This window comes from Sciurus vulgaris (assembly GCF_902686455.1).
Source record: "Sciurus vulgaris genome assembly, chromosome: 2".
In the NCBI taxonomy this organism is placed as follows: domain Eukaryota; kingdom Metazoa; phylum Chordata; class Mammalia; order Rodentia; family Sciuridae; genus Sciurus; species Sciurus vulgaris.
Genome location: NC_136462.1, coordinates 181,565,478 through 181,591,300, shown reverse-complemented (window position 1 = coordinate 181,591,300; position 25,823 = coordinate 181,565,478). Strand labels below are relative to the sequence as shown.

The window sequence follows — 25,823 nt, the reverse complement described above, 5'->3', positions numbered from 1 at the left end:
TGACATGCTGGGAAAGCAGAGCCATGGTTGGCTAGAAATGACATCATAGTTTATGTACTCAATAAAAATTTAATTAAGTCATTACAGGAATTGCAGTCATCATTTAACCCTCTGATTTCTTCTGTTTAGTTTATTATTAAACATTCAGTAATACCAGGCACCGAATCCTGATGGCTTATAAAATATCTGCATGAATTTTAATAGCTTAAATAAATGGGAAAATATGAGTAACTGATATAAAAGGAACCTTTCCCATGTGGTAGTGCAGTATGTATGGGTTTTTATAAAAAGCAAAGCATTATGAAAAGGATAAGAGTTTAATAAGCAAATGACCCAACATTATCTGGGAGGAGTTTCTCTTCTGCTGGGGGCATCTGTGCAGGCTTGGTGCTCCATACAGAATGATCTGGCACTGTGTGGACAGGGAACCTGCATACCAGCAAACAAAAGCTTAAGTGAGGGAATAAAATCCAGTAGGGGTTCACCAGAGGGAATATCCAGCTCATCTTGACTGTTGGGCTGGCAAGAAAGAGCCAGTGAGGTGAGTCCAATAGTTCAGGAAGCTGCTGTCACTTACCCTCACCTGTTGCCCGTAGATCACATGTCTTCACTGATCAAGCTTCCACTCTCTTCCAGGAAGAGTCCTTTTCATGATCTAATCCAGCCTGAGTGATTAGATCTGAAAACCATCCCTTTCTGTGGCAGCTTGCCATCTCTCAGCTGGAGGTGAGGGGGAGAGGCAGCTTATAGGTCACTGGACTTAAAATAGAGGACTAGGGGGTAGAGGAGCCTTGCTAATAAAGAGCTCCACTCCTGCACTTTGTTCTTTCTGGGCAAGACAGCCAGGATGCAGGTGCATCCCAAGAAGAGAAAGTGTTTCTCTTCATACTCAGGCCTTGCTGGGAAGCAAGAACTAAGGTTTGCTGATTAATATGTTAGTGATCTCTGAAAATGCCCTGAAGAGGGTGAAGTAGGAAAGCACTGACCCAGAAATCAGATTCTAATCCTGGTTCTGGCACTAACTTGATGTGTGACCTTGGACAAGTGTATTTCCCCTTCTGGGCCATTTCCACAGGGGTACTGAGCTAAGCAATCTCTGAAGGCTCTTCTAGTTCCAGATCTTAATGGCGTGATTCAACATGTACACTAGCTCTGCAGAGCAGGTTTGTGATTGTTTTCCTCTGAGAGGTCCTCCTGCTTTATGGTGTTTGACAGCCCTAATGTCTTTTTGTGGCTCAGGTGCTTCTTGCACAGTTAGGAAAACAACTGGCCTGGGAGTAGGGAGAGCCCCCAAATGGGTATCAAGTAGTTTGGGTCAAATCTGCATCCTCACAAGCCAGAAGGAATGAACTCTAGCTCTGGCATGTTTTCTTGATTCTCTTTTACCCCAGTCCATTTGGAAGACGATGCAGTAGAAGTTTGGCAGTATATTTCTTGATTTTTAGAAACATGGAAGTTGTTCAGTAGCAAAAAACAAAACAGAACAAAGTAACAGTGTCATTAAACCGAACATGCTATGAGTGGTACCCTTGTAAGGATTCGATTAACAGCATACCTGTATGAGCCCCACCCTGCATCGACCATGGACCACCTGTTGGGGTACCGAGATTAATCAGTCACAGTTCCTAGGACCCTTGTAACTTCAGTTTGGTGGGAGAGGCAGGTGCATAAGCAACTCTAAATCATGTTGTGTAGCCAGGGGGAGAAGTGTACATAGTGCTTTGAGAACACACAGGATGACTGGCTGATGCCATCAGGGTTAAAGGTGGTGGGAAAGGTTGTGTTTTCCACCCCCCTCTGCCACCAATCTCACATTTTCCAGCCTTGAACTTCACAATTCTCTTCTCGTTTTTTAATATTATCCATGACTATAAAGTATTGGAACTGGTTTTAATTTTATATAAACAAACCAGAAGGTATTACTCATAATTCCTTGCACTCTGCAGTTTACCAAGGCTTTCAGCATATGTTGTTAAATTAAATTAATGAATGAATACACACTAACTTGTTTGCTCTTGAAAATAACCCGTGTGTGCAGGACATTTAAAAGACAAGAAAATGGACTTGGAGAGGTTATTTTACTTGCTTAAGATCACATCTCATGTACATAGTAGAACTGTGACTTGAATTCAGGATTTCTGATTCTAAATCCAAATCCTTTTGCCTTTTCTGTTCTTCTTCAGAGACTAGTTATGAACCACAGGATAAAATCACTCTCAGTCTTTCAATTTGTGATCCAAAGTAAAAATTTCCTCTTGGATGTGCAGAGGAAATGTGCATTTCCTCTGTGGAATGTAAGGAGAATGGACTTTGTATTCAGAATGACCTGAGTGCTAATCCCAGTTTTATCAGTAATTTGCTGTGTGACCTAGGGCAAGTCATTTCACTCCCTGAGTCCCTTAGGTAGTCACTTGTAGGGAACTGTAACACTTCTGCCTCTCTGATTTCTAGTGAGGATTAGAGGAGATGATGTGCATAAAGCACCTGGCCCATAACAGGTGCTCAGTAAATGGAGATTGTGGTTTACATGGTTGTGGAGAGGGTTGTTATTTTCTTATAAGTTACAAATAATGTTTGGTGGATTCTAAAACCAGTTAGGACCAGTTAGGTTAAATAGTAAGTCCTTACGCTATGTTACATACTACCCTGAGCTTTCTGCTGGGATCTCAGAGAAGACTAAAACATGGACCTTGCCCTCAAGCATATTACTTATTGCCTGGAGGTCAAAGTTTCACCTGATTGAAAACTGCACTCCAGGCTCAGAAGGTGCCCTTGGCTATTCCCTAAGTCTCCTGGGGTCTCTACAATCCCAGGAATTGCCTTTCTAAAACAGTCTCTCAACATTAATAGTCTTACTGCTTTCAAGTTGCCCATATCATTCTTCCTTCCTGTCCACATCCTCAGAGGCCCTCCTTACTCCTCACCATTGCGCAGTCCTGCCTCTGCCTCCTCTTCCCACCTCTGACAGCTTCCTTCTTTTTGTCTTTGATCATGGCAAGCTCTTCTGAGTGGTCCTCAACATTTCCTAATCTGACGCCAACATACCTTTCCAGTGTTCCTGCCCGTTCACCTTCCCCGGCATTTCTTTTTCCTGCTGCTCACTTCTGCGCACCTTGTTCTTCCTGCCTTGAATGACCCCTCTCCTCTGCCTCCCATCTCCTGTCACTTCCCTTAGACTCCTTGTCCCAGGTCCACTCTCATCCCTAACAAGAAGTCATTTGCTCTGAAATTCATTTTTCTCTTAGCACTTCTGGAATAAGGTTTGAGGCAACAGTTTGCAGTGATATTTTTTTAAATGCTCTTTTCCCATAGTAGACTATGCTCCTCCAATTAAGACACCGTTTCTAACATTTCATGTTCATATTATCTAGCACAAAACCAGATGTGTACTTGGGGGGTCCATTCATCAAACTGACTGCTTTTTGTAGTTTGAGATAAAACCTAAAAGAAGTTGGCAAATCGGGGAGAATTCTGATAGGTGAGGGAATTGGAAATGGACTGGCAGTTAGACTTGGTTAAGGTTACTTTCTCTTTGTTCTAACAGTCTGTGACAGCTAAGAGCCTAAGATCATACTTTTTTGAATTTTTATCCTTTCTTTCATACTTTTGTTTTTGCCATTTGTTTTTGTAGGTTAATTCCTATGTCCTGAAGAAGAACATGATCCTCATGACAAATAATTTCTATGCAGCAATCTTGGGATATGATGAGGTAAGAGCACATGGCAGGCCTTGGGCAGAACAGTGGCTTCCCCCAACAAAGGCTTTGAATGAGAGCATCTGAAGGAAGCTTCAGGACCATGTTTACTGACTGTCATTATGGCTTAGTATCTATTTCTTCATCTCATTGACTGCTTTGCCAGTGCTTGGGAAAAGAGGCACTACATAATGTGGCCAAATCTTCAAGCAGTCAGTATTTGAGTGCCTGCTGTGTGTTGGATAGACAGACAAAGGCAAGTCAGACACTGTCTCAGCTCCATTTACTCCCAGAGAGAGGGACATTCTCGTGTAAACAGCCTGGTCTGCCAGACAAATTACATACTTTTTTTTGTTTTGTTTTGCTTTTATTATAAAAGCAATACATACTCATTTTATAAGTTTATGAAATTCTTCATAAGTGGTTGAAATAGCAAGTAGAAGACCCCATTTTCTCTACTGCCCTTTTCCCTGCCTCAGAGGAAAACTTCTTTAATAGCTTATTGGATGTCCTTTTAGATATTATCTGTGCATAAATAAGCACATTTTTTCTCCTTTATGCAAATGGGAGTTACACTATACACACTATTCTGCAACTTACTTTTTTGACTGAACCATGTGTCTTGGGCATTATTCTACATCAGAACATTTAGACCTATCTCATCTTTTTTTATTGTAAAATATACATAACATAAAATGTTCCATTTTAACCATTTTAAATGTACAGAGTAGTGGCTTTAAGTATATTCCTCTGGTTGTGCAACCATTACCACCTCTATCTCTAGAATTTTTTTTTCTTCCCACACTGAAGCTCTGAACGCTGACTCCTCATGCCCTCCTTCCTCTATCCTTTGGCAACCATTTTACTTCCTGTCTATGAATTGGAGTACTCTAGGATCCTCATATAAATGAAATCTCACAGTATTTGTCCTTTTGTGACTGACTTGTTTCACTTAGCATGCCTTCAAGGTTCATCCATATTGTAGTACCTAGCTCATCTCCTGCCCCCCGATTCCCACAGAAAAGTTAAAAGACAGTGTAATGAACACCTGGATACACACCACCAGGCTTCATCAGACCTTTTTTTTGGGGGCGGGCAGGGGGATAAACCATGTGCCTTTACACTCATTTCATGGTTACCTCCAGATTTAATGCAAGCATCACCCCTCCTGGAAAGTGGTCCCTGACCTTCACCAGGCTTAGCTCACTCTGCCTTCCCTGGATTCTCACAGCTCTTACTACATTAGTATTAACTGTCACCCTGGCTGGGTGGAGATTTCTTCTGGGAGGTGGCAGTACCTACCATGTATGTATATTTCTGTTGCCAGTGTAGTGTTTGGCATGCAGTAGGTGAATAGCAAGGAAGGGAGGAAGTGCACAAAGGGATGAAAGTGAGGCACTATAGTTCAGGCTGCAGGAAGTGTTATCAGCATGAAGACAGGAATGAAAACCAGAAGATAAACTGCCCCCAAATTAAGTCAAATGACTTGCTTCAGACCATGGGACTAATTAAAATTTAAATTAGGGTCTCCTGATTGCTGACCTACTAGCTATCCTCATTTATAAAAGAGCAATTTAGACTATATACACATCTGTAGTTTAATATGAGCTTTTTAACCACAGAGTGGGAAATGAGAAACATTGCTTATCTGTGCATGTTAGTTGTTTTCTGGCTATATCTCCAATCTTTTTTGTTTTGAGACAGGGTCTCACTTGGTTGCTGGGGCAGTCCTTGAACTTGCTATCCTCCTTCCTTAGCTTCCTGAGTTTCTGAGGTTACAGGTATATGCCACCACACCTGGTGCATATTGGTTGCTAAATGAGATGGATTCTGATTTCAGAAACCTTACCGTGTGTGTGTGTGCAAAGAATGAAGCTTATCATTGAAAAAAATAACTTTCTATTAGCTTTTGTTTGGGTGTCTATTGATCAGTTGATTCATCAGTATTAATAAAAATTCTCTGAATGGTGTCTGTTCCAGTCCTGTGGCAGAGCCATTTTACCTGACTATGCCAGATCACAAGTCATCTGGGGTGGTTTTTTTTTCTCTGATTTAATTTTTTTGGTGCATTCCTGGGGCTTGAACCCAGTGTGCTCTAACATGCTTCATCCTCATGTCTTGATGAGTTGCTGAGGCTAGCCTGGAATTTTTGGTCTTCCTACCTCAGCCTCCCAAGTTGCTGGAATTATAGGCATGGGTCACTGAGCCCAGCCTTTAAATATATGAATTATATATATGTATATATAATATGCATATGTGTATATATTACATATGTGTGTATATAATACATATAAATATACATATTTTATATATTATATTATTTATATGTGTATGTGCATTTATAAACATGTAAAATTTTATTTTGAGAAGAGGGTCTCACTAAGTTGTTCAAGTTGACCTCAAGTTTGTGATCCTGCTACCTCAGCCACCCAAGTCACTGGGATTATAGCTGTGGGCCACCATGCCATCCCCAATCCTTTTTAAATTTTCTATTGAGACAGCATTTGAAGTCAGCCAAGTTGTCCAGACTGGCCTCAAACTTGCATCCTTCTGCCTCAGCCTCCGGAGTGGCTGGGATGATAAGTGTGTGCCACCACACTCAGCCCTCTGTATATATTTAATGTACTAATATTCTCTCTTGCTTACAGTGTCCTGCAGTTCTCCACATCTTCCCCAGTCTTTTTTTTTTTTTTTTTTTTTTTTTTTTGCTACCAAGAATTGAACACAGGGCTCAGTTAACCAGAGCCACATCCCCAGCCCATATTTGTATTTTATTTTGAGACAGGATCTCACTGAGTTGCTTAGGGCCTCGCTAAGTTGCTGAGACTGGTTTTGAACTCACAATCCTCTTGCCTTGGCCTCCCAAGCCGCTGGGATTACAGGTGTGCATTATATCTTCCCCATTCTTAAAGGCCCATGTCTCCACAGCTTCCCCTGACCTCTCTAGATCTCTTGTGTTTTGATTCCACATTTCAACATTCCTGTCCATTTAGCATGTGTTTATTGGGTGTCTACCATACATTGGGAATATATTGGTGAAGTAAGCAAACATGGTCTGACTCTTTCCTACAAAATTATACTCTCTTACTGAGAGACAAGACAGTAAACAAGTAGCAAGTAAACAAGTAAATAAATGTCTTAATTACAAATGGAATTCAGTGATAGAGAATAACAGAGAAATGAGAAGTCTTAGAGCTAAGGCTGAAGAATAAGAAGGCTCTGTGCAGTACACAGGTTGAGGTCTACTATGCAGCTTAGCTTTTGTTCATTCTTTCCGACTTTGTTCTGTGCTGCTGTTGGATGTGCACTAGCTTTGTCCCTCTCACTAAGATTGCAGGCTCCCTGAGAACTGAGCCCAGGTTACTGTACTCTGTTCTTAGCATCAGTCTGGTGTTAAATCAGTCTCATCCAAGGGAAACTCTGCCACTCTAAACCCATCACCTTAACCAGACTTGCTAATGCCAGGACAGTCCCTTGACTTCCTCTCAGTTTCTTTCTACTTGGGTATCTTAATTTCCTGAAGGATACTCTCTTCTTACTGTGAGGGAAAGAAGTCATGAGGAAAATTGTTGTGCAACCAAATGCTCCTGTGCACCCCTTTTCCTTTTCTGTTTGAAATTTGCACTCTCAGACCAGTCTTGTTTTTACTGAGTTACTAGCAGTCTGGCATGTGATCAGCCATTTTCTGATTACTCACACTGTGTTCCAGGTACTGGATCATGCCTAGAGTGAGGCAGCACCATCACCTGACCTCAGCAGTGCTGACTGGATCTACTTCTATCATCAGTTAGCTAGCCTACCCCTGAGCCTCAGTACTTATCTTTCACATGGCGGTAATAGTATCTGTGCTGCATGGCATATGTACTCATTAAGAGTTGTCTGTGTGAAGGAACCCTGATAATCTGCAACAGTCAGGTTTTTAGCACTGTTATCAGGCCCTGAGTCTTCCTCTGATGGCTCAGGAGCTCCTACCCCAGCCATCTCACCTACCACTTGAGGCTGCCTGTTTGTAGCAGGCCATGGCTGCCAGAATTTTCCTGTCCTGGGCTCTGCAAATTCTCCAAGTCCCTGTGACACCCGCTCCCATTCCCAGTCCTCCACATATCATGCATGTGGTTCTCTGCCAGCAACACTCCAGCCTGTGCCCAGGGCACTCTAGACGAAGGCAGGGTGTTGCGTTAGCAAATAGCTTGGAGAATGGTGATATGCCTGAGCTTGTCCTTGGCCCCTATTCCCATCTGCCAAAAGAAGTGGGTTTTCCTGACTGAGCCCTGGTGCCAGGACAATCTTCAGCTGTGGGACTCTGGGGTTTTTAGTAGAGAGTGTCCAGAGCAGGTGGAATACTTTTCCACCAAATTGTCAGCTCCCCACACTGGACATGGCCTTTCCTGGCAGCAGGCCTGGAGCCAGACCTCAAATACCACAGTGCCCAAGAGACCAGACCATCATATAACGTGGAATAAGTGCCCCTGGGTCTTTGCAATGTTTACCACTTACAGAGCCTTTCATAGTCATTGTCTTTTAATGCTTACAGTAGCTTTGTGGGATGGGAATTATTCTTGTTTAACTCAGGAGAAACTGAGGTTCAGGAAGGGCTATTGGCTTTTCAGAGGCCACACAGCCCTCAAATAACAGAGCTAGCTATATTTGTTATTTTCTTTTCTTGAGACAGGATCTTGCTGTGTTGCCCAGACTGGCCTCAAACTTCTGAGCTCAAGTGATCCTCCCACTTCAGCCTCCTGAGTGCTGGAATTATAGGCGTGCGCCTCTGCACCCAGCTTCAGAGCTAGATTTGAACTCTGACAGTGGCTCCAAATCCTGCTGTTGTCTTGACTGTATCCACAGCTGCAAGCTACAGCATGCTCCTAAGTGCTTGTATTCAATATATTACACTTTAAAAATGCCTTTACATTATTTTATTTAAAAAAAAATTTTTTTGAACCCAGAGGTACTCTACCACTGAGCTATATCCCCAGTTCTTTTAATTTTTTATTTTGAGATGGAGTCTTGCTAAGTTGCTGAGGCTGGCCTGGTACTTGAGATCCTCTTGCCTTAGCCTCCCATGTTGTTGGGATTACAGGCGAGTGCCACCATGCCTGGCTCATTATCTTATCTTTTATAATTCAAAGATGGTATAAGTAGAGCAAGTATTTTCATCTCTTTAATTGCTGAGAAGTTTGAGGCTCAGGTTTAGCCACCACCATTGAGCTTGGCATGGTAGAACTAGGACTTGATCCAGCCTTTCAACTCCAAGTCAGCACTTTGGTTCCACACACTATATTGGCACCCAGACAGAGCAATTTCCCAGGGCCTTTCCCTCAGTCACCCTCATCCCTCCCTCCCCTAGAGATCTACGCTAGAAAATGGCTCTAATTAGCCTCTGATATTTAGGCTTCCCAGCAGAGTTCTCTGTGCCAGGAGAGGCAATGTCAGGCATACACAGATGCATACACATTGCCCTTGGTGGCCTTCTGTGGCCCATGTCAATCCTGCTGAACAGTCTGTTCCTCTACTTAGGGAGAGGCTGGGCCAGTCATGGCCAACCCAGAGATGGGTGACAGTGAAGGCAAGGTTCCTGGCTCCCTTTCCCAGAGAACAAGCTGCCTCATAGAAGGGTGCCCTTGGACTAAGCAAGGTGTTGTCCACACCCACTTCCATTCCTGGGAAAACGCTCCAAACACTGCCAGCCATGCTGTGAACAGCAGCACAGGCACTGCTGCTACCATTTCTCTTCCTGGCCCTCAAACATTGCCTGGTCCAGGCATGGTGAGGTGGAGAAGAAGAACTGTGCTGGGAGGGTCAGCCAGATGTGAGTCCCAACTCTGCATCATCTCAGCCAGTGACTTGTCCCCTTTGGGTCCTAGGTTTTTCCTCTGTGCAAAGTGAAGGGGTCGGGCTGGCTGCTGTTGTAAGACCCCTTCCAGCTCTGTGGTGTAGCTGCCCCATTTCCCCTCTTGCTGCCTCTGTGAGGTCCTTCCAAACCAGTTATTTGTTTGCTCTTGTGTTCACAATATCCCCAGTTTTTGTATCATGGCTCTCTGGAAGACCAGTTGTTATACTCTATGTTCCAGGGGATCCTTTCAGATGATCATGGGCTGGCTGCTGCCCTCTGGAGAACCTTCTTCAACCAGAAATGTGAAGACCCTCGACAGCTTGAATTACTGGTAGAATATGTGAGGAAACAGGTGGGTGCCCCTCACCCTCCAGCAGAGTCTTGTGAAAAGTGGGTCCTCCTGACGTTGTGGGTGCTAGAATTTTAGGGAAACATGGGAGGCTGAGTTGCCAGAGACCTGTCTGCAGGTCTTGACTTGACTGTGTGAGCAGCAGGCACTGATGAGGAGCCAGCAGCCTATGGGTGTCCAGCTGTGAACTGGGCCAGGGACCCAGGGAATGTGATAGAGAAGGAAGGGTGCTGAGTAACCTCCTGCTTTCAGAATTTTGTAGTCGTTATCCATTCACTACGTATTGTATTGCTTACTGTGTACCAGGTGTTGTACTAGATGCTTGGCTCACAGTCCTGAAAGATACCTACAGGCATGGGGCATAGTGGCCCACCCATGTAGCCCACTTCTGTACCCACTTAGAGACAGGATTCATTTCCTATTCCTGCCTTCTAGCAGGACCAGGCTCTAAGCCGTATTCCACAGACACACCCCAGAGTCTTCCCACTGGCTACTCTGCACTGTCTAGCAGGGTTTCCTCACTTCAGATTGTCACCTCTCTGGCTCCCTGGGGTTCGCTGACACCAGAGTTTCCACAGCAAGGACTGCATTACTACACAGCATTCTCAAGGCTGTGGAGAAGTAACTCCTTGATTCACCTGAACCCACATTCTATAAAGGTGGGAAACTCAGACTTTCTAGTTGAGTGGAATGAATGACAAGGGGGAGGAGGAACATGGAGGCTTTTCCAGGGTCTGTCAGTGAGTCAACCTGTATAGCTGGCCTCAGACCCCAAGCTGGGTGATTCATGTCACCACTAAAGGCCTCAGCTGCTCCAGACAGCTCATCAACTTGGTTGTCCATGAGTCACACCTTTGCTTCATGGACCTGGCCCTGGGGCTGAAGGGGCCTCACCCAGTTGTTCTCGTATTCACCTGTATCTACTGCCTTCACATCTCCAACAATCAGGAAAAGGAAGGGCTATCAGCCCTTGAGCAGTCAGGGCCAACAGGAGTAGCTAGTTGATTGCTAGAAAGGTGACATACTAAAGCTTTTCAGACCTAGAGGGTAGAGAACCCCAGAAGCTAGGACTTCTGTTTGACCATTCTTCAAATCTGTCAGAGCCAGGGAGAAGGCACTGTGGCCAGAGGGCTCCACCCACAGAGAATTCTGAGACTCTCATTGTTGACTGGACTCGCCCTCAGACAGGAGTAGCAATTGGCAAAGCAAATGCTGTTTTCTGAGAGACCCACCCAACTTTTCCATCTGCCATGGTGGTCATGTGCCAGAGGCTACGACAAGGCACAGCTGGGACCTCTCCAGGACCCCAAAGGAAGGGGCTGATGTAGCCAATGTCCCTATATAGAAGTCTTATACAGCCCCAGTGAAAGTCAGGAAAACAGTGATGGGGCCCTTAGGAAAGCAGGGAGCTTTGATGGGGACCCAGTCTGTCAGCAAGCCTTTGAGCCTTGCCATGCCAGGCCCTGTTCTGGGAGAGCAGAGATTAATTAGGCCCAGTCCTGCCTTTGAGGAGCCAGTCAGTCATGGCTAGTCCTGGAGTAAGTCAGTCTGCAGTGTGATCCAGGTAGACAGAGTGCTGGGGAAGACCCAAGAAAGAGGTATGTTCTGCCCAAGTGGATCAAGTAAAACCAGGGAGCTGGACCTTGAGCAGACTCCAGTCCTACCCCTGGTGCTGCTTGGTAACCAGTTTGGGTCATGTGGGGGTTTACAACTCAGGAGATGGGCAAAGTGGTAGTTTTAGGGGCAGAAATGAAGTTGCTAGAAAGAGGAGTGGACTTTAGGAAAGATGGCAGTTCAGTTAGTTGAGCTTCTTGGAAAAGACACAGGGCATGTGGAAATCTAAACCTAGAGTACATCTCAGAGGCTGGGGTTGAATTCAAGGATCAGCAGTCTGAAGATGGGTCAAGGGTGATGAGTTCTTGGAAGAGGGATATAACCCTAGGCCTAAGATTAAGCCCTGGTCCTTCCTTTCCCCCAAGGGAGCCTCATCTGTCTAGATCCAATGCTGCCTCCTGCTCTGATCTAGTTCTCATGGGAGTTGTTGGTGTCCACTTGGAAGCATTTCCCATCTGCAGCCCTCCTTATTAGCAGGCAGCTGGGGACTCTCCAGAGATGCCTTCACCTCCTGAGACTTAGCCACTCATTAGCTCACCTGTCTCTTGCAGAACTGCCTGACCCCTTCCCCTGCAGCTCTCCATCCTGCATCACAGGTGTTCCCTCTCCACAGGGAGGGTTGTACAGCTAGAGTCCTTGGGCAGGTCTGAGAGCATTCAGGGGCCTGGCATTGCTCAGGGCAGTGGCATCTGAAGCTCACTGTCTCCATACCAGATGGGCTGGAGGTACAAATGGAAGAAAGCCCAAAGTGGACATGATCACTTTCTCCAAATGTCAGAACAGCTGTCCTTTGTGGGGAGCAGAAGGATAGGCAATTGGTCCCCCCCACCCCCAGTTTCAGCAGGAACACTGAGGATCAGTGGTTAAAGTCATAGGAGGGCAACAGGGGTGTTTCTGGGATGCTGACCATCTTAACAGCAGAACTGTCAGGCTTTGTCAGACTCCCCAACCCATCCTAGATGGGGCCCACTGGGCCCACTGAGTAGTAGCCAGGCCCACTGGAAGATGAGAGGCATACGTATTAGCAAAAAGACAGTTTGGGTGGCCAGCTCTGTGCAGATGCCTTTATCTTTCCATGAGTCCATGAAGGTACACATTCTGTCCCCTCTCAAATGAGGGAACATAAATCTCAGAGAAGGGAAGTGGCTACTTTGAGTACCATCACTGAGAAGGAGTAGAATTATGAATTCTTTTATCCCAGCAGCATTGGATGGGGTGGACTTCTGGAAGTCTCAGACTGACTTTCTAGCCTGCAGGAACTTTGTAGGGAGAGAGTGCAGCAGGGGAAGAAATGTCATTGGGGTGTGTGGGTTCAGAGGTGTGATGGGGAATTACCTAAAATCTTTCCAAGGAGCTTCTCCCAGAGACTTGTTTCTCCAAATCTCCTTAATGAAATAATCTGGGAAATCAGAGATGCTTAGCCTGAGGGCTGGATGGTCTGAAGCCCTGGACTCCATCCCCTTCTTCTCCTTGAGGAAGCTGATTCCTTATGCCACCTATGTGTGTCTAGCTCATGTCCCTCTCCTCTGATCCCTGCTCTTCCTGCTGCAGATGCAGTACCTGGACTCCATGAACGGAGAGGATCTGCTTCTGACAGGGGAGGTGAACTGGCGCCCTCTGGTGGAGAAGAATCCGCAGAGCATCCTGAAGCCCCATGCTCCTACTTATAATGACGAGGGTCTCTGAGGGGCTGGCTAGTCCCTCCAGACAGTTGGCCAGCTAGCTTTGAGAAATCTCAGCAAGAGAAGTGCCTGTTTGGCTCAGGAACCTGCAGAAAGTGGCCTGAACTGACCTTTGAACAGCAACTGTCAAATACCTGGCTCCATTTATGTTGTTTCCTCTTAGTGTGCCCCAGAGTCTGATCTGGTAGGGGTATACAGTGTTGGGAGAATCCCCAGCTCTTCTAAGGTGTCCTCAAGAGGAGCCCCAAGAAAGAGCTCCCGAAGCACACACTCCCCAAGTCCTTCCAGCACCACGTGTGGCTGACAGCTTTTCCGAGAGGCTCAGCAAGGATTGGGGTAGGTTAGAAAGGGGTTATCTCTACCAAGGGCTTGCTGTGGTCTCAGAGCAGTTTGCAGTGCTGCTGGATTGAGACGGGTAGCCACACTCTGTCCTCCGGCTTTGAGCCATAGGGTTGAGTTGGCCATTAAAAGAAACAGACATATCTTTGCCATGGCTTTTCTTTATTCCAGGGTCTTTTGGGAACTTTTGTGAGATGCTGGATGCCATAAGCTAAGGAGCACCCCCAGCTCAGTTAAAGACAGGGAGAGGGGAGAGGTCAGAGGGTCTCTGCTGTCCCCGATGGCTCTGGTTCCAAGAGATGTGTCACTCTCTAACCATGACAGCCTGCCAGGCCATCCTCTAGTAGCCAGGAGAGTTCTGATGGCCAAGGGGCTTATAACATCCCAAGTCACTTTTAAAGAGACCTCGAGAACAAAAGTCCCTTTGTCACCCCCAGTGAACTGGGCGAGGAATATGCTGTCTTTCCTCTCTTGGCCTCCTATGTAAAATATGGGGGCAAAAAGAACATTCTTCCTGGTTTTGTTGTTCCATCCCAGGACCAGCCCCATGCTCAGCTCTCTACCCCTTTCCCAACCCTGGACTATGCGCTGCAGAGCCACCTTGTCTGAGCACTGGAGTACCAGTTCCCCTCCTCCCTTGGAGTGTGGGTCATTTTTTGGGGGATTTTCTTAAATTGAAAAAAGAGGGCGGGGAACCATCTGGCCCCTCCCTCCCCCATCAAACGTTCTTCACTGAACTTGCTATAAAGTGAGTCATATAAAGAAACTCTATACGGGTGAGGTATATCCCACTTCTGTGAAAACATTACAAATCAAACCGCCTTCTCTTGGTTTATTTAAGATGCTTTTGTTGCAAGCAGAGCTCCAGAGTGAAGCCTCCTGTGTGTGTGAGATAATAACACCTTGTAACTCATTACAGCTGGGCACTATTTACATAAACCAGAGCTGAGCTGGGCAGGAATTTGCTGATTAATTTATTTTTAATGGAGTGAAGTATACCATGCACCAAAATAAACTTTACTGTGTGTACCTAACTGCTCCTGGAATGGATGGAAAAATTAATGGAACAGATTTTGGCTCCCAACTCTGCACATTAATTCATATATAAAAGTTATTTGAGCATTAACCCATTTGCTGCCCAGAAACTCCCCAGCCACAGATCCCAGCTCACAGCATCAGTTTAGCTACCGGGCTTGCTTTAGAATCCTGGAACCTCAGCTTGGGAAGGAACTTTAAAGGTCATTTGGGTCAGCCTGGTCCAGAACTTGATTGCCCTTCTTAACGTTGGCCTACGATCATGCAAGCCCTAGCTGAATCCCTCCAGCAGCAAATTGATGGTCCCTGCTTGCAGAGCCTGTATCCACAGGATTCAGTAATCAAACACAGCAACTCATAACATTTCAAGCAATGTTTGGAAGAGCCAGATTGGATCTGTCATGTGTGTGATGTCCCAAATATTCCCGATGCCAGTCTGTCTCTCCTTCAAGAAGAAAGCCAAGTGACGTGACCTGGAGGCTTCAGGCTGTTCTTTGACCCCTCTCCATTCCAGCTTGTCTTTACAGATCTCTAACCCATTTCTTCCCTGAGCAAATGGAACCACTTGGGGTTCCCTGAAGGGACCACATCATGTTTTTCCTCCACCTAAACTCATCCCTCCCACTGCTGACTAAAGAAATCCCAAGTTTCCTCGAATGTCACCTCTCCTGTTTCCCTCAGGCCCAGGCACACTGTCTTCAGGACTCCTTACCGTGTCCTCTGCTCACTTAGCACCTCCCTTGCCACAATGAGATGATTTTTTTCCACACCCACCTCGCACACCGCCTTGTGAGCTGCTTCCACGCAGAGTGGATGCTATGTTGGTGTGGATCACCTTTGTTTTCCCAGTGCTCAGCAGAGTAGAGTGTCTGGCTCCCAGCATCTGTGCGTACTTTGATAAATGAGAAAATTAATGAATGACTAAAATCATCAGTCATTATCAGTACAAGCCCAACTTAAAAAATCCCCTTCCTAGACCATTCTCAGTCTGACCTACAGTTCTGCTTATTCAAACAGTAAGACTAAAGCATTAAGCACCTCCTTTTGCTTTAGCATAGGAACCAAACCAAAAACTCCAGCTAAATGTTTTTCTAATGTAAACTGTTATTATACAAAACAAGAGAAGGACATGATCTCTTGCCTCCAGGGAGATTGCTTTTTAGGAATGATTTTGTCATTTATTTGTCTATACTTCCAGCAGGGGGAAATCACAGCAAATTAAGAGACATGTTTATGATAAAACTAAAGCTATTAAAGCGAAGTTCCCTTGCACATTACTATTGCAAGGGAAGAGAGGGGAAATAATAGAAAACCTAGACTGCTAATCATCACCTTTCATGACTTTTTTGGAATAAAATATTTTAAATGCATTGTCTCACCCAGTCCTGTAAATAGTTGTTATCCTTATCATTTTTTTGGTCCCTTTTCCATGTCTGAGGAGACTGAGGTTCAGAGAGGACTAGAGAGTTATCCAAGAGTGCTTCAGCCCACATCATGTGACCCCAGGACCCCTGCACGTTCTCCAGACCACACTGCCTCCCTCAAGTCAGTGAGGAGGTCTGCAGTTGAATAGAAAACCTGTTACTCTGAGCTTCCTGGCAGCCCGGTATGGAAAAGGGAAAGCCTTAAGATTATGTAGTTCCTATTGTCACAAAAAGAAAGTCTGTCTGCTAATTCATCAAAAAAACACATTTTCCTTACTCTTTGGAGAAGAATGTTTTATAAACATTTGCAATTGAGAAACAATAATGTGAACACTACCTCCAAACTTTCGGTTTTGTCTAAAATTTTTTTTTTTTTTAATTGATGAGGGCTGGGGATATAGCTCAGTTGGTAGAGTGCTTGCCTTGCATGCACAAGGCCCTGGGTTCAATCCCCAGCACCACAAAAAATAAATAAATAAATCAAATAAAAAATTGATGAAACTGGCTCTGAACTGGCAACCCTGCTGTCCCAGCCTCCTTTCTTACAGCAAGCTGATACTAAAGCCCAGGCTACATTTCGGCTGCTGTTTTTTAAATTTCTGCTCTGTGCGAGACGCAGCTTGGTATTTTCACTTATCTCATTTAATCCTCAGTGACAGTCCTGTGGGGGTAAGTATGAAGTTCATGTTACAGCTGAGGGAAACAACTGGTGGAAGGCCCAGATTTACCCTGCGTGCAGTGCAGACTTGTGTGGCTCTGACACCCAAGTCCTCTGCTTTTAGTTCTGGAAGGGAATTCTAGAGGGAGGATGGGGCAGTTGTGCTTTAGTTAAGTTAAAACAAACAAAAAACCTAAAGCATTATTCTAGTCACATGGGCTGGTTTGTGCGCATAGACAGCTAACTGGGAAAATCGAAAGAAGTTAGAAAAAAGGAAAGCCTTGAAGGCAGTCAGGACAGGGTTTAGGGAGGTGGAAAGGAAAACAGGAAGTAAGGAGCTGCCCAGGTGAAGGCATGGAACAGGAAGCTCTTCAGACTCAAGTGGACCAGTGGAGTTGGCTGCTAAGGGAAGGAAAGGTTGCAGAGTTCAGGGGGCCCAGAGTGGGCTTGGCTAGATACCATGCCATCTGACAGGCAACAGGGAGGTGCTTTCTCCCTAAGGACTGAGGCTTAACGGAGCCGAAATGTACAGTGGTGTGTTGGATGGATTAGCCCAGCCAGGAAGGGAGTCGAGCTTGAGGCCCTGGGAGATGGGTGTAGGAATCCAAAGAAAAGTTCAAATCCCAGAGACATCTTAGAGGAAAAAAACTCCCCTCTGCTCAAAGTGCCTGAAGAGGGAACAGTCACAGAGCTCCCCTGGGGCCAGGGGTGGTGCTGTCTGGTGAAAGACAGGCTGGAAAAGAATCCTGTTTGCACTGTGTTTTTTTCCAAGTGGTGATTACAGCATCCTATGGGCTGGGCAGGGCAGGGCAGGGACTGCTCCCCACCATGTGGTAAGGAAGCAGGTTCACACTTACTGGTGTGAGGTAACCCCGCAGAGAATTGAACACTCACATGTCTCTTGAGTTCTACCCCATTGCTTTTGGTGCACATTGGGGTACCTGCATGGGGAACCAAGCTGGTGGGAGGTGAACTTTAGGTGGTAGAGATACCCTGGGAAGGACAAGGAGCATAGAAAGGATGCATGAAATCATGAATCTGCATGAATTCCCAGAGGGGAGGGTAACCCAGCAACCAGGACAGGGAGGCAGAATCACTCACAGGAGGGAGCAGGAGGTTTGGGGGTGGCTTCCAGAAGGAATCAGTTGGGCCTGCTGCAGAGTAGGGACCAGGGAATGAGCCCCAGCGAGCTTAAGGTTTTCTGACTATTCCAGAAACATGATTCTAAACAGAATACAGACTTCAGTAGTGAAGAAGGCAGAGTATGGCAGTAACTGTTGGTATTTTGGGATGTGCTAGCTGAGAAGAAACAGGAAAAACCAGGTAGGTCTTAGGAAAGAGGTGAAAACCCAGAGAAGATGTGTGAAGGTAGGGAGAAGTTCAATTAAATGTAAAGCACTTGCCAGGTGCCATGGTGCGTACCCAGTGGCTCAGGAGGCTGGGGCACCAGTTCAGAGCCAACCTCAGCAACTTAGGGGGTCCCTGATCAAAATAATGGGACTCCCATTATTTTGGCTGGGGATGTGACTCAGTGGTTAAGCACCCCTGGATTCAATCCCCAGTATCCAACCCCAAAAAGTTAAGCACTTAGGGTGGGTAGGGAATTTCATGAATGTCAGGGATTCTTGCTATCAGAATCTTGTGGAAATGGAAGTCTGGTCTTAAGAACCAAGTCTGGTCCTGGCTGGAAGATGGGAATCTTTTCCTGAGGCCAGATATTGGAAGAACACATGCAGGGAGAAAGACTAGGCCCAGAAGGGAAGGGACAGCTCATGCCAGCTGGTCTTGATGCCCAAGGTATCTAAAATTTGTCAATCACTGGACTAATGTGTGAAGGAAGGGAGCTGGCAGGTTAGTGGGCAGGGAGCAGGACAGCTCCAAAGTGTTTGAATTTTTGTACTTAGGCCTGGTCCTGCCCACTTCCAGCCTTCTCCCTGCTGTATCTGTCATGGGTTGCCTGCCCTATCAGGTGCCCTTCTCCCCATTCACCCCTGCCCTGATGCTAACCACCCATCAGAGGCTTTCTGTGGCTTCCAGGGGCCTCCCTTGAGCCAGGTTTTTGAGTGTAGGACCGAGAACCCACCCAGATCAAGAGTGCTCTCCCTTCTGAAAGGGAGAGTAAGAAGAAAAGACCCTGGAGATCTTGGCAGCGATTCTCCAGGAAGCAAGTCTCCAAGGATTGACCTGTGTTGTCAACACTGGTAGATTAAAGTATTAGCACTAGAAGGCACAGCCATCATTTGACAGATGGGAGGCTGAGCCTTGAGAAGTCTCACTCCAGGCTTCACTTCCTGGAACCAGAACCCCCAAGCCTGTGCTGACCTGCTCCTCTTCCTCTTTTTCCCTCTCCCTACAGCCAGGAGAGCTCTTTCACTTTCCAGACTCTATATGGGAAAGAGCCTACCATAGGGCTGTACCTTAGCTGAGGGTATGGGAACATGGTTCCTCTAAAGTTCTAGAACAAGTTATGAGCTCTGAACCCCAAACATCAGTTTATACCTCAGTTTAATCTGCAGGTTATAATTATGAGTTTGACTTCCCCACTAAACTGAGTTCCTCCAGGGCAGAGACGAACTCTTACTCATCTCTGGGACCACAGTGCCAATCCAAAGTAGGCATTAAATCCATGTTGGGTGGGTTGGGGAGAGGGAGAGAGACAGGATGGGTAGGAAGGGGTGGCTACATCAATAATGGGGGACTAAGCGTCTAGTAAATAATGTCTGCCCCTCTCAAGTTCAGAATGGATTGGGAAATAAGACAGGAGACAGATGCGACATCATTCTAGGACAGATGCCTTAGAATCACAGCCTCTGGAATAGGAGTCCCCTGTGTTTCTCCTTTACTAGAAAAGCAATAGTAATTCTTTTTCCTTTTCCTCAAAACTGTGTCTACATTATTGGATTGGCATTGGGGAAAAGGACCACGCTTTCCATAACAAATTGGTGACCCAGATGGGACCCAAGAGCAGCCCCAACTCCGGCTTTCTTGGGCAGGCCTGGTACTCCAAGCAACCCCACTTCCATGCTGAGAATGCAAGGTGGCTGGCAAAGTTGTTGAGAGCCAACTGCTGGAGAGTTTGGAGATGGGTAAGTTCGCCTTGGGTTGAACCAGAGGAGCTATTCCTGTGAGTAAAGAGAAGGACTGAGGGACTGTCCCAGCAGCTGCCAAAGCTCCTCTTGCTTTGGGGAACTCTTTCCTTCTCTCCCTGAATGGTTTGGGTTGCTACATCTTAATACATTTTAAGAAAAAGGAAATGGAACACAGTAAAGTCATGACACCCTTGGCCATCTGCATGATCCCTGCCCTACATATGCATTGCCCGGTTAACTGCCAACTGCCACCATGGACCTCTGCACCACCCTGATGATGAATACCCTTAACTGTCCATGCCCCAGCAGATGGAGAACAAGAACTTTGGGTCACTTCCCCCAACTTTACCCTTTCTCTGCAGAAAGCAGTTTAGAGATGCCATAGCCCATTTTTCCATAGAAATGGAATGTAGAAATTGACAGTGGGGAAAGGTAACAGGTCCACTTTATGCTTTGAATATAGCCCTTGCTGCTCTGCCACTGCAACTGATTTTTAAAATGGACATGTTCTTTCTCTTCCTCTCTCCCCTTCCCAATCTCTCCCCTCCTTAGTCTTGGAAACAGGATTACCTTTCTTCCCCATCCTAGGCAGAGTTATCTGTCCTTGAGCACACACCAATCACAGAACAAAGTAATTCAGACTTGGGGTTGGCACTAGATGATCTAAGAAATGACTGTCTTCCAAATTAACAAGTGAATTACAACTCCTGACAGAGATCATGAGCAATGTGGCCTTTGAATCACTTCTTTAAAAACCCCCTGTTCTCAGGTGAGGTGGCACACACCTGTAATCCCAGTAATTTGGGAGGCCAAAGTAGGAGGATTGCAGGTTCAAAGCCAGCCTCGGAAATTAGTGAGGCCCTAAGCGACTTAGCAAGATCCTGTCTCAAAATTTTTTTTAAAAAGGGGAGGGGGACTAAGGAAGCTCAGTGTTTAAGTGCCCCTATGTTCAATACCAAGTACTAAAAACAAAAATTCCCTGTTCCCCTTGATGGGGGGACTCCTCTAGGACAGAATTTCCCTTATTTCTCCTTTTCTATCAAAGCAATAAAAGTTCTTTTTCCTTTTTCTCAAAAAAAAAAAAAAAAAGTCTTCATCAGTATTACTGTTAACAGTTGATTGGAGAACATAGCTGTCACTCACTAACCAAATGGACTAGCTAACATCCTCCCACAACTAAACATCCTGCCTACCCATGAAAGGGCAGACCTGTCCCTTACAGGGGCAGGATCTCCTCTGTAGGATTACCCAGAAGGTGGATGAAGAATGAGATACCTTTGACTACAGCAGAACCAACCAGAGGCAGAGAAAGAGAAAGGAGAATCAAGAAAGACTTAAGTCTTTTATGGCTCCTTCCCTAAACTACCAATCAGACAAATCATTCCTCTTCCTTTGGGAAGGAAGGAGCAAGTATGGATGCAGAAGAGGAAGTTTCCTTTTGTGCTTTCTCTTCCAGAGAGTGGAGTGGGAGTTCCTCCTCTCATGGAAACACTAGTGGCACAACCCGCAAGTGGTTGCCCAAATGTTCAGCATTCCAGAGGGGGTATGAATGCTCATACATATGCATGTGCGTCCAGAGGGACAGAGGACCTTGCCTCCTGTGAGCTGGGTGAGTCAGAGATGACATCCCAGAGGCAGTGGTCCCGCTGGCACCTTTCACAACCTGGAAAACTCTAGAATTCAGCATGCACTGAGCTATTGCAACTACTTTTGTTGGAGCTTGGCACAGATCAGCACCTTTATCTCTCAGAACAATCTGCAGAAGGAGGAACTCTTGATCCCATTTTATAGGTTAAGCCCCTATGACTTAGAAGTTCAGCTCTTCCATTAAGTAACAGAGCCATCGCTCCAAGCATGGGGTCTGACTCAGTCCAGTGATACCACCACAGCCCCTGGGTAGCCCCTTGGTGTATCAGGATGAGATAACTCAGAATAGTGGCTTTCCTGGAGACCTGTGTGGCACTCAGTGAACAGTGAATCACCCATCCAGGTTGAGTCTGGGAGGCTGGTGATTGGGGCCACTTCCCCCTCAGGGACATTTCCTAACTTATCCTAAAATAGTGCTCAGGACTCCTCCTAGTTTCCATGCCATCATCTTCAAGAGGCTCTTGGGGCTCTTCAGTGTGGCTCCAGTGGCTGTCCTAGCAGCAATTTTCCCTATACCTCAGCCTCCACCTTCCTTCCTCCAGCCTGGAACTCCCTACTTACCATTCTACACTGGTTGAAAACTTCCTTCTTTTACCACTCAGCTCAAGCCAGCCTTGAACTCTTAACCTCCTGTTGCCTCATCTCTAGCTTTTGGGTAGCTTTGCCTGTTTCAAGCCATCTGGGCACTCTGACTGCCCATCCACCAGAGCTGTCTTCCCTGGCCCAGAGGTGCCACAATGCAGATTTGTGGCAATGCTGGCATTAGAGCAACACTGGGTAGCTGCAGCCAGCCTCTGCTCCCACTACCCCACATGAGAGTCACCTACCCAGGCGCTGCTCAGCTTGGGAGAGAGAAGGCTAAAATGCCCCCAGGAAGGCCTACCAATGCCTGGCAGGTGCCTGATACACCTCCTGACAGGAAAATAGTTTTGTTACTCTTAATAACAGTCATTAAGGGGCCTGTCCCCCACACACTGCAGCCAGGGGCTGGGCTTGGGTCTGTCTGTATGCCTTCCAGCACCCTAAGGCCCAGCCCCAAGGCCCAGATCCACTTATTTACCTCCCATCACCCTTTATCCACACAGCCCACAGGGAGCGACTGCCCATCCTGCAGCCCTAGGGGACTTGATTTGATGTACATCCTGTTATTACCAGGAGGATGCCAGGGATTCCTGGGACCCTCTTCCCCTTCAACTCAGTCTTCCCACCCCTGTCCCTCCCCCCTGGGTTCCCTTTACAGACACCAAGTATTGCAGTCCAGAGTTGGAGTCAAGAGCTCCCACTGTCCAGACACTCAGCACACAAACAGATCTGTACACAGACATGTTCACAGGTACACACAATGGCATGTGACCACGAATGTCCCAGACGGTATGTATGTGTACATACACGCAGGTAGAGTCATGCGTAGGTATTTGTATATATATTTAGTTGAACAATATGAAATTGCCAATATTCAGTAATTTTTTTTTTTTTACTTGTAAATATGGAATGTAGTACCACCTTTGGCCTGAAGGGAAGTACATAGAAATACAGAGCCAAATTTGTACACCCATTTTCAAGTAGTATTATTTACAACAGCCAAATGGTGGAAGCAACTCAAGTGTCCACCTATAGAAGAATGGATAGGCAAAATGTGGTACATTCATGCAATGGGAGGTTATTCAGCCCGAAAAGGAAAGTTTGACATATGCTACAATGTGGTTGAAATGAGGACATCATGCTAAGTGAAATAAGCTAATTGCCAAAAGACAAATTCTGCATGATTCCACCAAAATGAGGTTCCTAGAGTAGTCAGATTCATAGACACAAGGTAGATTGGTGGTTGCCAGGCGCTGGGGTGGGAGGGAGAAATGAGGACCTATTGTTTTGTGGGTATAGAGTTTTAGTTTTGCAAGATCAAAAAAATTCTGGAGATGGATGGTGGTGGTGGGTACACAGCAGTGTAAGTGTACTTAATGCCACTGAAGTACACTTTAAAATGGTGAATTTTAGCTGATGTGGTGTCCCATACCTGTAATCCCCATTTCTCCAGAGGCTGAGGCAGGAGGATTCAAGTTTAAAGCCAGCCTTAGCAATTTAGTGAGCCCCTAAGCAACTTAGTGAGACTGTGTCTCAAAATAAAAAATAAAAAAGGGCTGGGATGTGGCTCAGTGGTTGAGTGCCTATGGGTTCAATCCTCGGTACCAAAAAATAAAAATAAAAAAGGTAGATTGTATGTGTATTTTTACCACTATTAAAAGTAATAAGAACTGGCTGTGGTGGCACATGCCTGTAATCCCAGAGGCTCAGGAGGCAGAGGCAGGAGGATAGTGAGTTCAAAACCAGCCTTAGCAACTGCAAGGCGCTAAGCAACTCAGTGAGATCCTGTCTCTAAATAAAATACAAAACAGGGCTGGGGATGTGGCTCAGTAGTCAAGTGACCCTGAGTTCAATCGCAGGTACCCACTTCTCCCAAAGAAAGGTAATAAGAAAAAAGAAGTAATAAGATACAGAGCCAAAATCATATAAATACTAGGGATAAACACAATTAACTAAGCAACACACAACATGCTGCCTCTCTCCCAGGGGCCCTTCTCTCACCTAGATAAGGCACTGGTTCTCCCCTTCCAGCAAATCTGGAGATAAGGCCCTAATGAGGGACTTGCCACCTCAGCAGCCCCCACAACTCATCATCCTCCCACGGTCTGACTTTGTTTACCCAACTACCTGCCACTCATGCAGCCTCCCCACCCCTGGGGAAGGACCTCCTTAGGGGGTCTGGTGCTCTAATTTCTGCCCCTGAACTTGGGATAGGAAGAAAGCATGCCAACTCCTGGCCTATGGCTCTCCCATGTCTCCCCTGAACCTCTCGCTTCTAGGCCCCACCTCCCAGCTCCCCATGCGAGTTTCTGTTCTCACAGAGCAGATAAAGCAAGTGCAGTCAGTACTGCACAGGGTGGAGCCCTAGCTTTAGGTCTTCTGCTTTCCTGCCATCCTCATCAGAACTCATCCCTGTGTGGAAAGTGCCCCTCGTGTGCCTGCCTGCCCCCCACCATCTGCAGCTATCAAAGTCTGATCCCTCTCCAGATTAAAGTCTCTAACCCATCCTTCTAAGGTCAAACTGTACATGCCCTGGGACTCTGGGCCTTGCTGGGGCAAAGATGCCTACCGTATTTTCCTCCCAACCCTTCTGCATGTTCACCACCCTCTGAAACAATCTTTTACACTGTAACCATTTAATGCACAACACCAAGCCAGGCATTATGGCCCATTCCTGTAACCCCAGCCATTTGGGAGCCACTTGGGAGGCAAGAATATAACAGCAACTTAGTGAGACCCTGTCTTCAAATAATAAAAGGGCTAAGGATGCAGCTCAATGGTAGAGCACTTGCTTAGCCTGTGTCAGGCCCTGGGTTCAATTTCCAGTACTGCAAAACAAACCAACAAACAAAAAAATGAATTCATCCCAGAGGAGGAGTGGAAGACTGGAGCCTGACTCCCTACCAGACCAAGAGCATCGCTGGAATTGAGGGTGCTGGAAATGTGGCCATCTGGAACATGTCTTGGGGTAGACAGACCCTGGTGCACCAGAGCACTTGTTATGGTAACCTGTAGACCTTCTTAGGATTTCAGGTCTTCTGGCTCAGAATCTCAGGGTAGGTGGAACCTGGGGGACATGATTTGAACATTTCCTGCCATTCTTGGAGGACAGGGTGAGGGCTCCTACTCCAGATCCTTGAATGGAGGGACTCAGAGCCAAGGATGAGGGTGGGGCAGGGAGCTGTGAGCACCACGATTATGGGAGGGCAATTATGCGAGCAAAGAGAGGCCTAAATGGGGGACAATGAGTGTCGATGTCCTTGCAGTTCACTGTGACACTCTGTTCAGCCCTTATCTGGGGTCTGTGTGCATGTGGGCCAAGGCATGCACTATCCATGGTGGTGTACTTGGGATTATGGGCCAGTGTTTAAATTAGTGTCTGGAAAAAAATAAAACAAATAAATTACTGTTTGGGCCAGATAACATGAATGGGTTTGATCAAGATGTGTGGCTGTATGTCAGCCTGTAGTCTATGTAGTTGCTCAGTTGTCAGTGTATCTGCTTATGTGTTCAGGTCTTTATCTGGGTGTCTTTGAGTCATACATCCACCAGGGAGTGTGTGTGTGTGTGTGTGTGTGTGTGTCCTTGAGCAAGCCCAGCCTCTCTGGACTGTAACCCAACCTCCCTATGTCCTTGGAAGGTCAGGACTGGAGACTTGCTAGGAGCCTGGTGGGATGGAGTGGCATTGCCAGGGAGAGGAGGGAGGCAGCAGCATGCATTAAGGGCCTGGCCCTGCTGCTTCCTTGGGCAGGCGAGTCCCAACAGCGGGCAGACAGGTGGGGCTGACCTGACAGGTTCCAGAGGCCAGGGGCAACGGGGCGGAGCGTGGCTCTGACTTAGTATGGAAACAGGCTGGGGGGCCCCCACCACATACAGG

General features: G+C 46.4%; 1 protein-coding gene across 4 annotated transcripts in view; it reads left to right on the top strand.

Moving 5' to 3' along the window:
- Positions 1-20,612, top strand: part of UQCC1 (ubiquinol-cytochrome c reductase complex assembly factor 1) — a 93,561-nt gene extending 72,949 nt beyond the window's left edge. For 3 of the 4 annotated variants that reach the window (XM_079128334.1, XM_079128333.1, XM_079128336.1), the window contains 3 exons: positions 3,632-3,709; positions 9,766-9,879; positions 13,042-20,612. In XM_079128334.1, the coding sequence (XP_078984460.1) occupies positions 3,632-3,709; positions 9,766-9,879; positions 13,042-13,176 (327 nt within the window). In that variant the 3' untranslated portion in view covers positions 13,177-20,612. The remainder of the gene's footprint in view (positions 1-3,631; positions 3,710-9,765; positions 9,880-13,041) is intronic. The other variant, XM_079128335.1, reaches the window with a different exon arrangement.
- Positions 20,613-25,823: the final 5,211 nt, after the last annotated feature.